Source organism: Culex quinquefasciatus, chromosome 3 (genome assembly GCF_015732765.1).
Source record: "Culex quinquefasciatus strain JHB chromosome 3, VPISU_Cqui_1.0_pri_paternal, whole genome shotgun sequence".
NCBI classification, from domain to species: domain Eukaryota; kingdom Metazoa; phylum Arthropoda; class Insecta; order Diptera; family Culicidae; genus Culex; species Culex quinquefasciatus.
Window position 1 is genome coordinate 105,419,449 of NC_051863.1, and position 13,396 is coordinate 105,432,844.

General features: G+C 37.8%; 1 protein-coding gene across 6 annotated transcripts in view; it reads right to left on the minus strand.

Moving 5' to 3' along the window:
• The window catches only part of LOC6030866 (calsyntenin-1), a 191,623-nt gene that overhangs the window by 46,037 nt on the left and 132,190 nt on the right, over positions 1–13,396 (minus strand). For all 6 annotated transcript variants that reach the window (XM_038263444.1, XM_038263447.1, XM_038263449.1 and 3 more), the window contains exons 4-5: positions 12,145–12,263; positions 7,853–7,928 (exon numbers count right to left, since the gene is read on the minus strand). In XM_038263444.1, the coding sequence (XP_038119372.1) occupies positions 7,853–7,928; positions 12,145–12,263 (195 nt within the window). The remainder of the gene's footprint in view (positions 1–7,852; positions 7,929–12,144; positions 12,264–13,396) is intronic.

Genomic DNA, 13,396 nt, shown 5'->3' on the forward strand with positions numbered 1-13,396 from the left:
CGACCCATTATTGGTTAGATAATCAAGAGACCTTTCCAACGAGTCCACAACATTGAAGATCTGGCAATCCTGTTTCGAGTTATGACCACTTAAGTGATATTTATGTACTTTTTTGAAGCCGGATCTCACTTAAATGTATGTAAACGATGTCCAGATCCATCATCCGACCCATCGTTGGTTAGGTCATCAAGAGACCTTTCCAACGAGTCCACAACATCGAAGATCTGGCAACCCTGTCTCAAGTTATGACCACTTAAGTGATATTTATGTACTTTTTTGAAGCCGGATCTCATTTAAATGCATGTAAACGATGTCCGGAACCATCATCCGACCCATCGTTGGTTAGGTAATCAAGAGACCTTTCCAACGAGTCCACATAATAGAAAATCTGGCAACCCTGTCTCGAGTTATGACAACTTAAGTTATATCTGTGTACTTATTTTTCTGGACCTAAAAAAATAGCTGAAATATGTGTCCAAACCACTCATATTACCCATTGTTGGTAAAAAGTGAGGAAGGCATCAACCACACAGGTGGATTAAGTTAGTTTTTTATTTTGTATTTAATAATTCTGTCTCTGCATTTTATACGCCAAAAGTATTTCGATAATATGTATCTTGAGAAGGAAGTTTCTGATCGATTTTCTTTGTCTTGGGCCAAGTTGTAGATCAGCGGTTCTAAACGAGTGGTCTCAGGGGGTACCGGAAGACACATTTTGTAATGGTGGTCATTTGAAAAGATACTTAACTGAATATTTAAAAAAAACCGTTTTGTTTTCTAAAAAAAAGAATGCTAATTTTTTTGCATCCAAGTATTTAATTCTCGACGTTTTTGACTTTTCATTGCATTTTTTTATTTGTATAAAACTTTGTCTATCAATTACTATAGCTCTAATAAGCCATTTTGCATAATTGTTTTTTGCATACAAAATGTTATCGAAAATCTGTCTGTATCTTGAAATAGATTTTTTTGATCATTGTTAGCAAAATTGTTAGTTATGATCAGATTTGCCTAGATAATAGAAAACACTCTTTCACTCAAACGCTCGGGTAGTCATTTGACCCCTATTTTTTTTTCTTAAAGATTTCATAACTTTTGGTAGAATTGACCAATTCAATGCTTCTGGTTGCAAAAGATCCAGATTTAACTGTCAGATGGGGGACAAATATGGTCCACTTTTACCGGAGATATTCCGGATTCCGTTGGGGTACCTCGGCCCTCCTATTTGGGTTTTTGGTCAAAATAACAAAATTTATTCCACAAAACAAGGCCGCAAATGATGCAAAACTTCAAGACATCATCATAATACATCATCCTGCATAGATACATGACATGGTCAAGTCCTTCGGGCACCGGAACAGGTTCCAACCGGAAACGGTTCACTGAGCTGATGTCGATTGGTGCCCAAGTGGGACCGGTTCCGGTGCCCCGTAGGACTAAACCATGTCAATTATTTTTGCAGAATGATGTATTAGAATGATGCCGTGAAGTTTTGTATCATTTCCGGCTTTGTTTTGTGGAGTAAATTTTGTTATTTTGACCAAAAACCCAAATAGGAGGGCCGAGGTAGCCCAACGGAATCCGGAATATCTCCGGTAAAAGTGGACCATATTTGTCCCCCATCTGGGAGTTAAAAATATAGACAAATCTGGATCTTTTGCAACCAGAAGCATCCAAATTGGTCAATTCTACCCAAAGTTATGAGATTTTTAGAAAAAAATAGGGGTCAAATGACTACCCGAGCGTTTGAGTGTTAAAAATGTGAGTTAATAGTGTTAAAATGTTATGGCCAAGCAATGTTAACAAAATAACATTGTTTTGACATTTTCTAATATTTTTCTTAACATTTTCAAAGTTATTACAAAAGTATTTTACTGAAAATTACTAAACAATACAATTCATGCTCTTTTGAAATATGTCATGGCCTGAACTTCTGAAATAAAGAATTTATCGAAAATGTTCACTCAATTTTATTTTAATTACAATAATAAATAAATATAATTAAAACAAGTCATATGTAGCTTGAAAACGGTGTACTTAAACATATGTATTAATAAAAGTAAAAAAAAACCATTAAAAAGCAATTTTCATCAAATTTCTATTGTTGTACTAAATACGGTTAATTTAAAAATTGTTATCCGAGCATTCGTTGGTGAAGGTTGTCTGAATCAACATGACTCGTCGCGTCCCGGCGCAAAACGCCGGCAATATTGCCCTACCTGCGGCTCAAGCAGGCAAAAAAGTGGGAATTTCCAAAAGGAAGGTTGAGGCCTCAACTGATGGCCAAAAACCGGGGATTTCCAAAAGGAAGGTGCTTTTGGAAGTGACATCGAACAGCAAAAAGACGAAAAAGAGCGACGGTACTGTACCGATGGATGAGGAGGAGGAGAACTCTTCGTCGCACGAGGAGCAGCTATTGAAGAACAACAAGTTTGCTGGACTGCCTGACGAGGACCAGGTAGCGGAAGCAAAGGAGAATGAAGTGAAACAGCGAAAGGAGAAACTGCCTCCTTTTTATGTGCGGCAATCAGCAGCAACGATCGACTTTCGAGCGGGGCTGGTTGAACTCATCAAGTCTGGGAAAGTCCTAGGCAACATTCGTCTGTGTCAGGACGGATTTAAGGTGCTGGTGCAATCCAGGCAGCACTATCAACTGGTCAAGGATTACTTGACCGAAAACGAGGCGGAGTACTTTACCCATGATGTCGTCATGGATAAGCCGTACAAAATCGTCGTCAGAGGTCTGTACGACATGCCAGTGGAGGAATTAGCTGCCGAGCTAAAAGTTTTGAAACTGGATGTGTTGGCCGTGCACAAAATGAGCCGACGCAACAAAGACATCAAGTACCGTGACCAGCTCTACCTGCTGCATTTGGCTAAGGGATCGACGACGCTTCCTGAGCTGAAGGCAATTCGAGCGGTTTTCAACATTATCGTGTCGTGGGAGCGATACCGACCAGTGCATCGTGACGTCACACAATGCTTCAACTGCCTGGGTTTCGGGCACGGAGGTAAGAACTGCCACCTGAAGCGTCGTTGCGCCAAATGTGGTACCGATGCGCACATCACATCCCAGTGCATCCAAGATTCGCTGGTGAAGTGCCTCAACTGCAACGGTGAGCACTCGTCAACCGACCGAAAGTGCCCCAAGAGAGCTGAGTTCGTGAAAATTCGGCAGCAAGCATCGACGAAGAATCAGCCTCAGCGTCGTAGAACTCCTCCAGCCCTGGTGGAGCAAAATTTTCCACCTCTTCAACCGCGACGCCAGGTCCCGAACTTGGCACCGTTGCCGTTGGATCCCAGGAAGAGAGCTGAGATGAATCATCCACGGCCGGGTTCCAGCCAGGAGCCGAGACCGCCACCACCGGGCTTCAGCCAGGAGCCAAGACCAACCCAAGAACCAGCAGTTGAGGAAAATGGTAATGATCTTTACACCTCAACCGAACTCCTCAATATTTTCAAACAGATGTCCGCTGCACTGCGTGGATGCAAAACCAAGACCCAGCAGATTGAAGTGCTGACCTCGTTCGTCATCCAGTATGGATCGTAGGTCCCTCAAGCTGCTGAATTGGAACGCTTGCTCCATTAGGAGGAAGAATTTAGAGCTGGTGGATTTTCTTCGCGAGAAGGAGATCGACGTAGCTGCCATCACGGAAACTCATCTGAAGCCCGGTGAAAAAGTTTATCTGCAAAACTACAAGATCGCGACGCAGCTCGATAGGACCACCTCTGGAGGAGGAGGTGTGCTTGTCGCTGTTCATCGTGATCTCAAGCCACGCCGGCTGCCACACTTTAAGCTGGACATCATCGAGGCCGTTGGGGTGGAAATTCCCACTTCGGTTGGCCCAGTACTCTTCATTGCTGCATACTGCCCACGTCAGGTGAATGCCAGAGATGGTTCAGCAGCAAAACTGAAGAGCGATATCCAGAAGCTGACACGGCGGAGCGCAAAGTACATCATCGCTGGTGACCTCAACGCGAAGCATGAAGTTTGGGGCAACAGCAGGAGGAATCGGAACGGAGTGATTCTGCACAACGATCTGCAAAACGGATACTACAACGTTGTGAGTCCGGATCGTCCAACGAGGGTGGCTCGGTCTGGGAATCACTCAATCATCGACTTCTTCATTACCAATATGGCTGAGAACGTGGCTCATCCTGAGGTGTTTGAAGAGTTGAGTTCTGATCACTATCCGGTGGTTGTGGAGGTTGGAGCTTCCGTTACTCCGCAGCGGCAACCAACCCGGAAAGATTACCACAACGTTGACTGGCAGCAGTTTCAGCAAGTGGTAGACAGCAACATCGACTATGATCAACACCCGGAAACTTCTGCTGATATTGATCGTTCGCTGGAGGTGATCCAGCAGGCTATCAACCAAGCAGAGGCTGCCAACGTTCGGGAGGTTCCTGTTAATTTTAAGGTAACTGATATTGACGTAGATACTAAACACTTGATTAGACTTAGGAATGTTTATAGGAGACAATATCAACGGACTGGGGACTATGACAAAAGATTTCAGTTAACAATTTGAACAAAATCATACAAGACCGACTTGACAATATCAGAAATCAAGAATTTTCAAAACATGTAAGCCAGCTTGGGAATTATTCAAAACCATTTTGGAAACTTTCAAAAGTTCTTAAAAACAAACCAAAGCCTATTCCTCCTCTTATTGTTGAGGATTCTCCTTTGATTACATCCGAGGAAAAGGCAAATGCACTTGGGCTTCATTTTGTTAGTTCACATAATCTTGGCGCTTCCATGACCAGCCGTAAAGAAACATCAGTTGCCAATAGTATTTCAACAATCAATGACTCTACCTTTGAATTTCCTGCAGATTCCCATGTTTCTGGTGAGGAAGTCAAAGTTGCAGTTAAACAAATGAAAAATATGAAAGCTCCAGGCTTTGATAACATTTTAATCTAGTGTTGAAAAACAGAGTGATCAGTTCTTTCAACATCTAGCCAATATTTTCAATAAATGTTTGCAACTTGGTTACTTCCCCACCAATTGGAAACTGGGCAAAGTCATACCAATTTTGAAGCCTCAAAAGATCCAACATCGCCAACAAGTTATCGTCCCATTAGTCTTTTGAGTAGTCTGTCCAAACTCTTTGAGAAGGTCATCTATTCAAGGCTTTTGGATTTTACCAACGATAATAATATAATTTTGAACGAGCAGTTTGGCTTCCGAAAGGGACATAATACTGCTCATCAGCTTACGAGAGTAACTAAAATCATCAAGCAGAACAAGCTTGAGTCTAAATCAACTGCTATGGCTTTGTTGGATGTTGAGAAGGCTTTTGACAATGTTTGGCATGATGGTTTGATACATAAACTGTATTTATACGGTTTTCCAATGTATCTTATCAAAATTATCCAGCACTATCTTTCGGAGAGATCGTTCAGGGTTTTTCTGAATGGGATTGCTTCTGGATTATTCAACATTGATGCTGGGGTTCCCAAGGAAGTATTCTTGGCCCACTTCTGTACAATATTTTTACATCTGATTTGCCTACTCTTCCTGGTAATGGTGTGTTGTCACTTTTTGCTGATGACACTGCCGTTATTTATAAGGGTAAAATAACCAGATATTTAGTTGGCCGTCTTCAGAAGGGTCTTGACGTTCTTTCCGAATACTTTGGCGACTGGAAAATTCGCATAAATGCAGCCAAAACTCAAACCATCATTTTTCCACTTTCCAAATCGGCCAGATTTGTCCCAAAGGATGATGTTTTGATTAAAATGAATGATGTTTCAATACCCTGGTCAAAGGAAGTTGTCTATTTAGGTCTCATACTTGACTCGAAACTATTGTTTCGGCAGCATGTAGATAAAATATTGAACAAGTGCAGCATTCTCATCAGGTGTTTGTATCCTTTAATTAACAGAAAATCAAAGCTATCTTTGAAAAATAAGCTAGCAGTTTACAAACAAATAATTTACCCCGTTATTGAGTATGCAGTACCTGTTTGGGAGTGTTGCGCTAGAACTCATAAATTGAAGCTCCAGCGTGTCCAAAACAAGGTACTCAAAATGGTTTTGAATGTTCCTGGCTGGACAAGATCAAGTGAGGTTCATGAATTAGCAGAAGTAAAAATGTTGGATCAGAAGATTCAAGAAAAATGTTTGAAATTCAGGGAAAAATGTGCTATTTCTGAATACCCCTTGATTCAAGGATTGGTTTAGTTTATTGTAAGTTTAAGTTAGTTTTAGGTTAGGTTATGTTTTCTTAACATTTTTTTTTCCTCATTGTACCTAGAGTTACAAAAATGATAAATCATATACTTTTAAGTTATGAAAATGAACAGTGTTTAAATCACGAAAAGCAAACTAAAGCTGAAGAGCCACAGCTGACCACTTATTATGTAAACCAAATGTAATTATTATAAGAAAGATTCAATAAAGTATATTTAATTCAAAAAAAAAAAAATCGGTTAATTTAAAATGCATTTCTTCGAAATGGCGCTTACGTCACATAGTCAAATCAATGAACACTTTTAATTTTGCTTGTAAATTGCTGTCATAAAACCATTGTTTGGAAACATATAACCAGTGGTGTAAGTGTTAAATATGAGTTTTGACAGAGAATTTTGAAAAATAGCCTATTTATTTTACTGAAATGTTTGAATCTTAGCACTGAAGTGACACAAACAAATTGGTAAAAAAGCTGAATGAAAGTACCTACAAGATAATGGTATTTTTTTTTGATGGTTTGTTGAGAGAAATTCTGAAAAATTCAATGCAAAAAATTTCATTTTCCGACTTTAACATGCTGCCAATGAAAAATAACGACTTCCTGGATAATCATGATTGAAAAACATTAATGTTTGAACTTGCGGTGACAAGCGGTGATAGCGGTGATATCATCATCAAAAGAAAATCTTTTGACGCTCATCTAGAGAAAAAATCGAAAGGGAACATGGTACTCCTCTCTCGTGTACTTTCATAAAAGAAATAAAAAAAATCATCATCTAGTTTGCTCGGCGGAACGCCGATTTCACTACTACACTCGCATGTGTAACGTCACACTTCGAAAAGTGGCCTGTCTCATTTTGTAGGGCAAGGTTTGTAAACAAATCGAAATAAATTAATTAAGGTGGTTCTAACAATGAGATCCACAGCAAAATGTGTAATGCATTGCACCCATTTGAGTGTTGAATAGTGCAACATTCTAGCACTTGTAACGGAAAGTAATTCTTTGTGAAACTGTTTTAGTTTTTCGGTTGAAGAGCCTCGCTTTATGACATTTTAGTTTTCATCGTCCGATACATGCTGATTCATTTTGGATATTCGTTAAATTTAATGAAGTACAGAGTAAGTTGGAGTGATATTAAATTTTACACAATGCAAAAAAATCTAGAATAAATTAAACAATATTACATTTTAAATCGTGAAGTTAAATGTACAATCTGTATCAAAATCATCTAGATTTATCATTAACTGGGGCGAATTGGGACAGTTTTAACCATGTTAGAGCATAATATTTTGATTTTTCTGGTTGGTTTCGGATAGAACAGACTCAGGCCAACAAAATGTGAACATCCATTTCCAAAATTAAAACCGTTAACTGCTCTAAACACTGTTGTCCCTATTCAGACTGTAGTCCCGATTCACCCCAGATGATGGTACGATGGATTCACACATTCTAAGCAATGTTGCCCGATAAATCAGATTTTTCTCTGATTTCACCATTAATTTGTGTTTAGACAAATTATTCGAGGGAGCAAACCCCAGACTGCTAGCTGAAACAAAGAACAGAACACGAGCTCATCACCACGCGCACAATCTGTACCTGGAGTGTTGAAAAGGCCATGTTGGCAAGGCGTTGAGCCGAGCTTCTTCAACTTACCTCTGTGACGTACGACGGCTGCAGGAACGTCGGCGAATATTCATTTATGTCAATCACCGAGATGTGAACGCTTGCGCTGAAACGAAAAGCGAGGGAAAAGTTTGTAGTAATTGAATAAATTGTTTCGTATTATTTGGGAGTTTTGTTTTTGGAGGAGGGGTGGGGTAAAGGTGAAAGCAGCAGCAAGTAGATTGTGTCTCGAGGTTGGTCTGGTTCAGGTGTGTGGTATGAGAGAAAAGTTCCAATTTGTCAAATTTGTTGCGGTATGTGCGGAAGTTGGAAACCAATTATCGAAGCATAACAAGATCCAATTGAGTGTCGACATACAATAAAAAGATTTACGGAAAGTGGACAATTGTATAACCTCCAAAAATATTTTTACCGATAGTTATAATCTAGCAACGAAATTAAACTTAGTATTTTAAAATATTTTGACACTACCTTTAATAATTTGACAGTGAAAAAAAAATCAAGTTAAAGAAAGTTTTCAATCAAAATGAAAGTTTTGGATCACGATGTCACTATGAATTTAACTTTTTTGAATCCCACACCAAATTACATTTTAAATTCCACTACCAGTTCGTTTTTTGCTCACCATTTCCCACCACTTAGTCTATCGGCTACCGGCAAGAGTGCTGACGGAGAGTCTTTCATGTCGGAAATGCTTGAAATAATCGAAATAACCTAGGAAAATTGAATGCCAGTTTTCCAGGGTCGATTCTCGAGCCCCGGGACCAGTAGAAGGACCAAACGAAACCTCTTCCCCCCCCCCCACCAGTGCTAACGCCGTCAAAGCAGTGAAAAGGGTAAAATCAAATTATGCCCTTCGCTGCTCGGTCCAATGCTGGGAAGCTTAGAGAAAATATGAAGGTGAAACTCTACGGAATAAAGAATCGATACATTATGTATTGATCGAGGCCAATTTAGCTCGAAGGCAAATCAAATTTTGCCTCCTTTTTCAGATTTGTAATTGAAACAAACCTATAAAGAGAGCGAAAGAAGCCGGAGTCGCAGGCCACTCTACGGCAGAGTGATCGGACCAAATTTGACGGCAAAATTCAATTAGAATGATGAGCTGTGTGAATTTTGCAGTCGTGGCAGCAGTCAGGCTGCCAACAATTTGACAAGGGGCACATTAAAAGAAGGACCATTTATCAAAACTGGTTCTTGGTTTCGGTTAGCAATCTAGTTTGTCATTCATTATTCTGCATTCAACATAAAAAACTAATAAGCAGGTAAAATTTATCCTGGATCCCGAAATAGTAGTTTATGCAACAAGTTGCAAAAAGAGATTTTTTTCAGTTGAAAAAATCAAGTTTTGCAACGAGTTCCATACAACATTTTTTGCAATTCCAAAAAACACACACTGAGTGAAATTTTAAGTCAAATTTTCATGTATTTTGTCAATAAATCGTTTAAATCAAAAAAAAAATGTTGAAGAGTGTTACTTTTCGAAACAAGTGCTGAAAAGTTCAGCACCCATTTGAGTGCTGAAAAGTAGAACTTTTCAGCATTTATTTTGAAAAGTGTTGCTATTCGATTCTGTTATTTTTGGTACAGAAAAGTAGGCTATTTTGTCGTTCAAGAATGACAGGAAAAGTGAGAAGTTTCACAACAGAATTGCAAAAATGTGTTTTCCGATATATTCAAGATTAAAAATTTGTTTCACGATTATTTGCCACATTTTCAATTGAACAATTTGCTTTAATATTTAAACTGGATCAAAGAACATTTCAATGAGCTTTTCAACGTTCAACGTTCACAATGTACATACAGAAAAAAAAATTTGAAGGTTCTTTTGGAAACTTAACTGAACATTGGAAAATTTCTCAAACTTCGATTATAATTTTAGCATACTGGATGCCTACTTGCGAATGCTATTTAAAGAATTCAGTTGAGCATAATCGTTACAAATCTAAGAATTAACCAGTGTTATATTTTTTACCAATGTTGTGAAGTGAAAAAGCATTCTCATGAATCTATTTTTTTTATTTTTGTTAAAGATTCGTGTGTCATCGCATTAGATTTGAAAAAGATTTTTGAACGTTATGTTTCTTTAATATTTTGCTTCAAGCTCACAAGGTGTTGATTTTTGAAAATTTGAGGAAAACGGTTATATTTATGTTGATATTTTTCTGTGTAGTTATATTAAAAATGTATTGGACCGATTCGATGTACGATGTTCGTAAAAAAAAATCACCGATAGTTAGATATTTTGAAAACTAACAATTGCATAACAACAAAGCTTTTTTTTCGTTCAATTGTGAATACTGTGTCAGGAAATTCATTATTTTTTATAATTTTGACCATTTTGGGATGTTCTGTGCCACCCTGAACTTCCGTAAGTTACGGATTGAATATCTATCTATTCAACGGGTATCTATTAGACTGGCTCGTCGTTATATGGAAAATAAAAAAAATATCAAATTAAACCAGAACCTAGTTTTTTTATGTCTATTGCGCCTCAAAGCAAACCCCCTAAAATTTGGGAGCGACTGGTTGCGTCCACACTTTGCGCATTGCCTTCCAAAATTGTAAGGAGATTAGTATGGGAAAACACTCTTTTTTACATCTTGATTTTTATCATTTTTATTTTCCACTAAATTTTTCAAACCAACACAATAGCGTAAATATTGAGATAACTCTCTAAAATTTTCCCGAAGAAGGTATGGTGCTCCTGTCAAAATATATAGCGTCCTCAAAAGTGGTCAATTGGATGTATGGGCTAACAGATATAAGCTAATTACACTGCTCATAACTGAAAATATAATATTTGTTCAGTGTAGTATAGTAACCTGGATAGTAAATTAGCTTAAATCATCAAAAAACGAGTTATTTTGAAAAATGGTCAAAGACAATCTTATGGGAAATTGAACTAGCTTTGCCAAAAACCAAAAAAAAAAGAATTGCCAAAAACCATCAAAAAACCTATTTTTTCAACATTTTTATTTATAAAACCACTGTAACTTCACAAGGATTGGACAATGGCCAATATGGAGACTTTTATGTAAAATTGTCTGGAGAATCGAAACGCGTGAAAATTTTGATGCTTAGAGCACTTTTGAAAAAATAAAAACAGTTTCAGTAAATTATTTTTGTGTTTTTTTAGGTAAATCTCATAAAACTTGCGGGTTTTTTTTCTGTCAGTGTATTTTTTCCGCAAAATCTGTCAAATTTCCTACAAGTTTGCCTTTGATCACTTTTTGTTGCGATGCAATGGCTTCGAGATACAGCAATATTTAAATTACGAAATACAAAAATATTTAAAACACTTACGCCCTTCTCAAATGTAATTTTCGAGTGAAACTGGCTCCATATACATAAAAATGGCTTATATAAACGTAGGATAACATGTCTACAAAGTTTCATTGAAATCGGAGAGGGTCGTGTTGACATGGAACTGCTCATCTGCAAAATAACTTTTTGCAAGATAATTTCACTGCCCCTGATCGCAAAAATGTCCTTTATGCATTTTCATCGCTATTGAGTTATTGATGCAGTATTATGTTCTTGAAATCAGGAGGAAATCCTTTTTTTCGCCAACAAACAAAGTTCAAATGCATTTTTCTCAGCTTGCTGTTTTTGCATATGGGACATAAATGTGAATATGGGCAGTTCAGCTCGATTTCTGTAAGATAACTTTCGGCAAAATAACTTGAGCTCGATTTCTACTAGATAACTTTACACAAGATAACTTCAGCTCGGTTCTTGCAAGATAACTTTTGGTAAAATAGTTGACCTCATATTTTTATTACAAAAAAAAAATAACATAATTAAAGTCGATCTTAAAATTTCATCATAGAAGATAACTTATGCTGGTTTCTTAACCACCAGAAGTTATCTTGCAAGTTAGGATAAAAAAAAGGATATGGATAAGCTGAAGAGAATGCGTTCTCAAGAAGTACGTTTTTGAATATTTAAAAAAAAAAATCTTATTTTTGGACGAACCAATGCAATGCCAAAAAATGGTATAAATTGGTGAATTTTGAATAAAAATGTCTCAAAAGAAGGAAAACAATGGACATAGTTATCAAGTATCTAAAAACCACCACGCGTTTCCACTCGAACGAATTGAAATTTAAAGCCAACTGGCAAGTTTCCGTGCCGTATCTGGGATCTGCAGCATTTTTTTTTATGTTTCAACTGAACCAGAAACTGCACAGAACATTTTTTTTGCTGCTGCTTGTCTGAAAAAAAGTGCACGTGAATAAAAAAAAACTGCTGAACTGTTCTATTTCCGAGTGGTGGCGCGTGGACCGACCGCAAACGCAAATTTTTCGGGGGATATTTACCTTTTGGAGTGCGATCCATCACAAAACACCGCCGTGATGTCGAACTTGTAGTTTTTGCGCTTTTCGCAGTTCAGCGACTTTTTCGCCTTCAGTATGCCCAGTTCGTTGACTAGCTCGATCTGCGAAAAAAAATGGGAGAGGAAGGTGGAAAATGCCATGAAATAAAATATTATCGGTAGGTTATTGAGTACATAAATATGTTTAATCGGAGTCGTGTGTTTTTTCCTAGCTTGGCTTTTGTGCTTTGCCAGCACAAATAAATGTATTTTGTAGTGTTTTATTAGGTTCAATGGCAGAGTGGTTATCGTTGACTTTTTGCGTTTTTTTATTTGACAACAAGTCTGTACAATTTATTACGTTGTGGGAAGTGTGTTGAAAACTTCAACCTGTACCGGGAAAGCAGCCACTTTGGCCCCACTCTGTGGCCCAATCGACGGACTGAATAAATAAACATTTTCCTGTAGTTCAAGTTCATGAATAACAACGATGATTATGAGAAATTGGCTTTACGTGAACACGTCACAAGAAAAAGTGGGTGGCGTTTTTTCACCTTTTCAGCCTGGTGTACCTTTAAACGATACAGGTGAGATTACTCAAAAGTACATCACTTGTTATGATTGCGTAAAGAAATTATTTTAGGCAAATCCTGAAATAATTGGTAGCTTTTCAAGCCAAGTCGTAATTTGCGAATATCCCACGCAGCATCGTCATCTTGTCACTGCTCTGCTCCAATCTTTCAGAGTCCAGTGGAAGAAATATGAATCAGCTATTTGTTCACCATTTTCTCCGGCTCGGGCAAGCCCCCCTCGCGTAATCTGGCCAAACTAGGGACCAATTTCTTACAAATTGTGCCGAGAGTCGTCGCTGGCCTTTTTGATATAACTCGCAGAAATTATAAGTAGCAAGCACGTGTCAGCCACTGAGTCCATCATTCATCTCGTCATAAATTAGATTAAGGACGTTCAGAATAGAGTCCTGTGGGAGTTTGGATAGGAATTTCGATGCATTGAGGTATGGTCGTTTATATGGAGACTTACGGTACAATAAATAATACCAATAAATTCATACACGTAATAATGAATTATTATAATAATGAGGTAATCAATGTTTTTAACATTTTGATTTGTCAAAATACTCTGAAATCCAGAAAACATTTTTTCGTAAAAATCAGAGAATCTTTTATTTTTTTCATAAAAACATGATTTTTTTAAAGAAATCTTGAGATGCCAAAGGAGAATGTACTGCAGTTTCA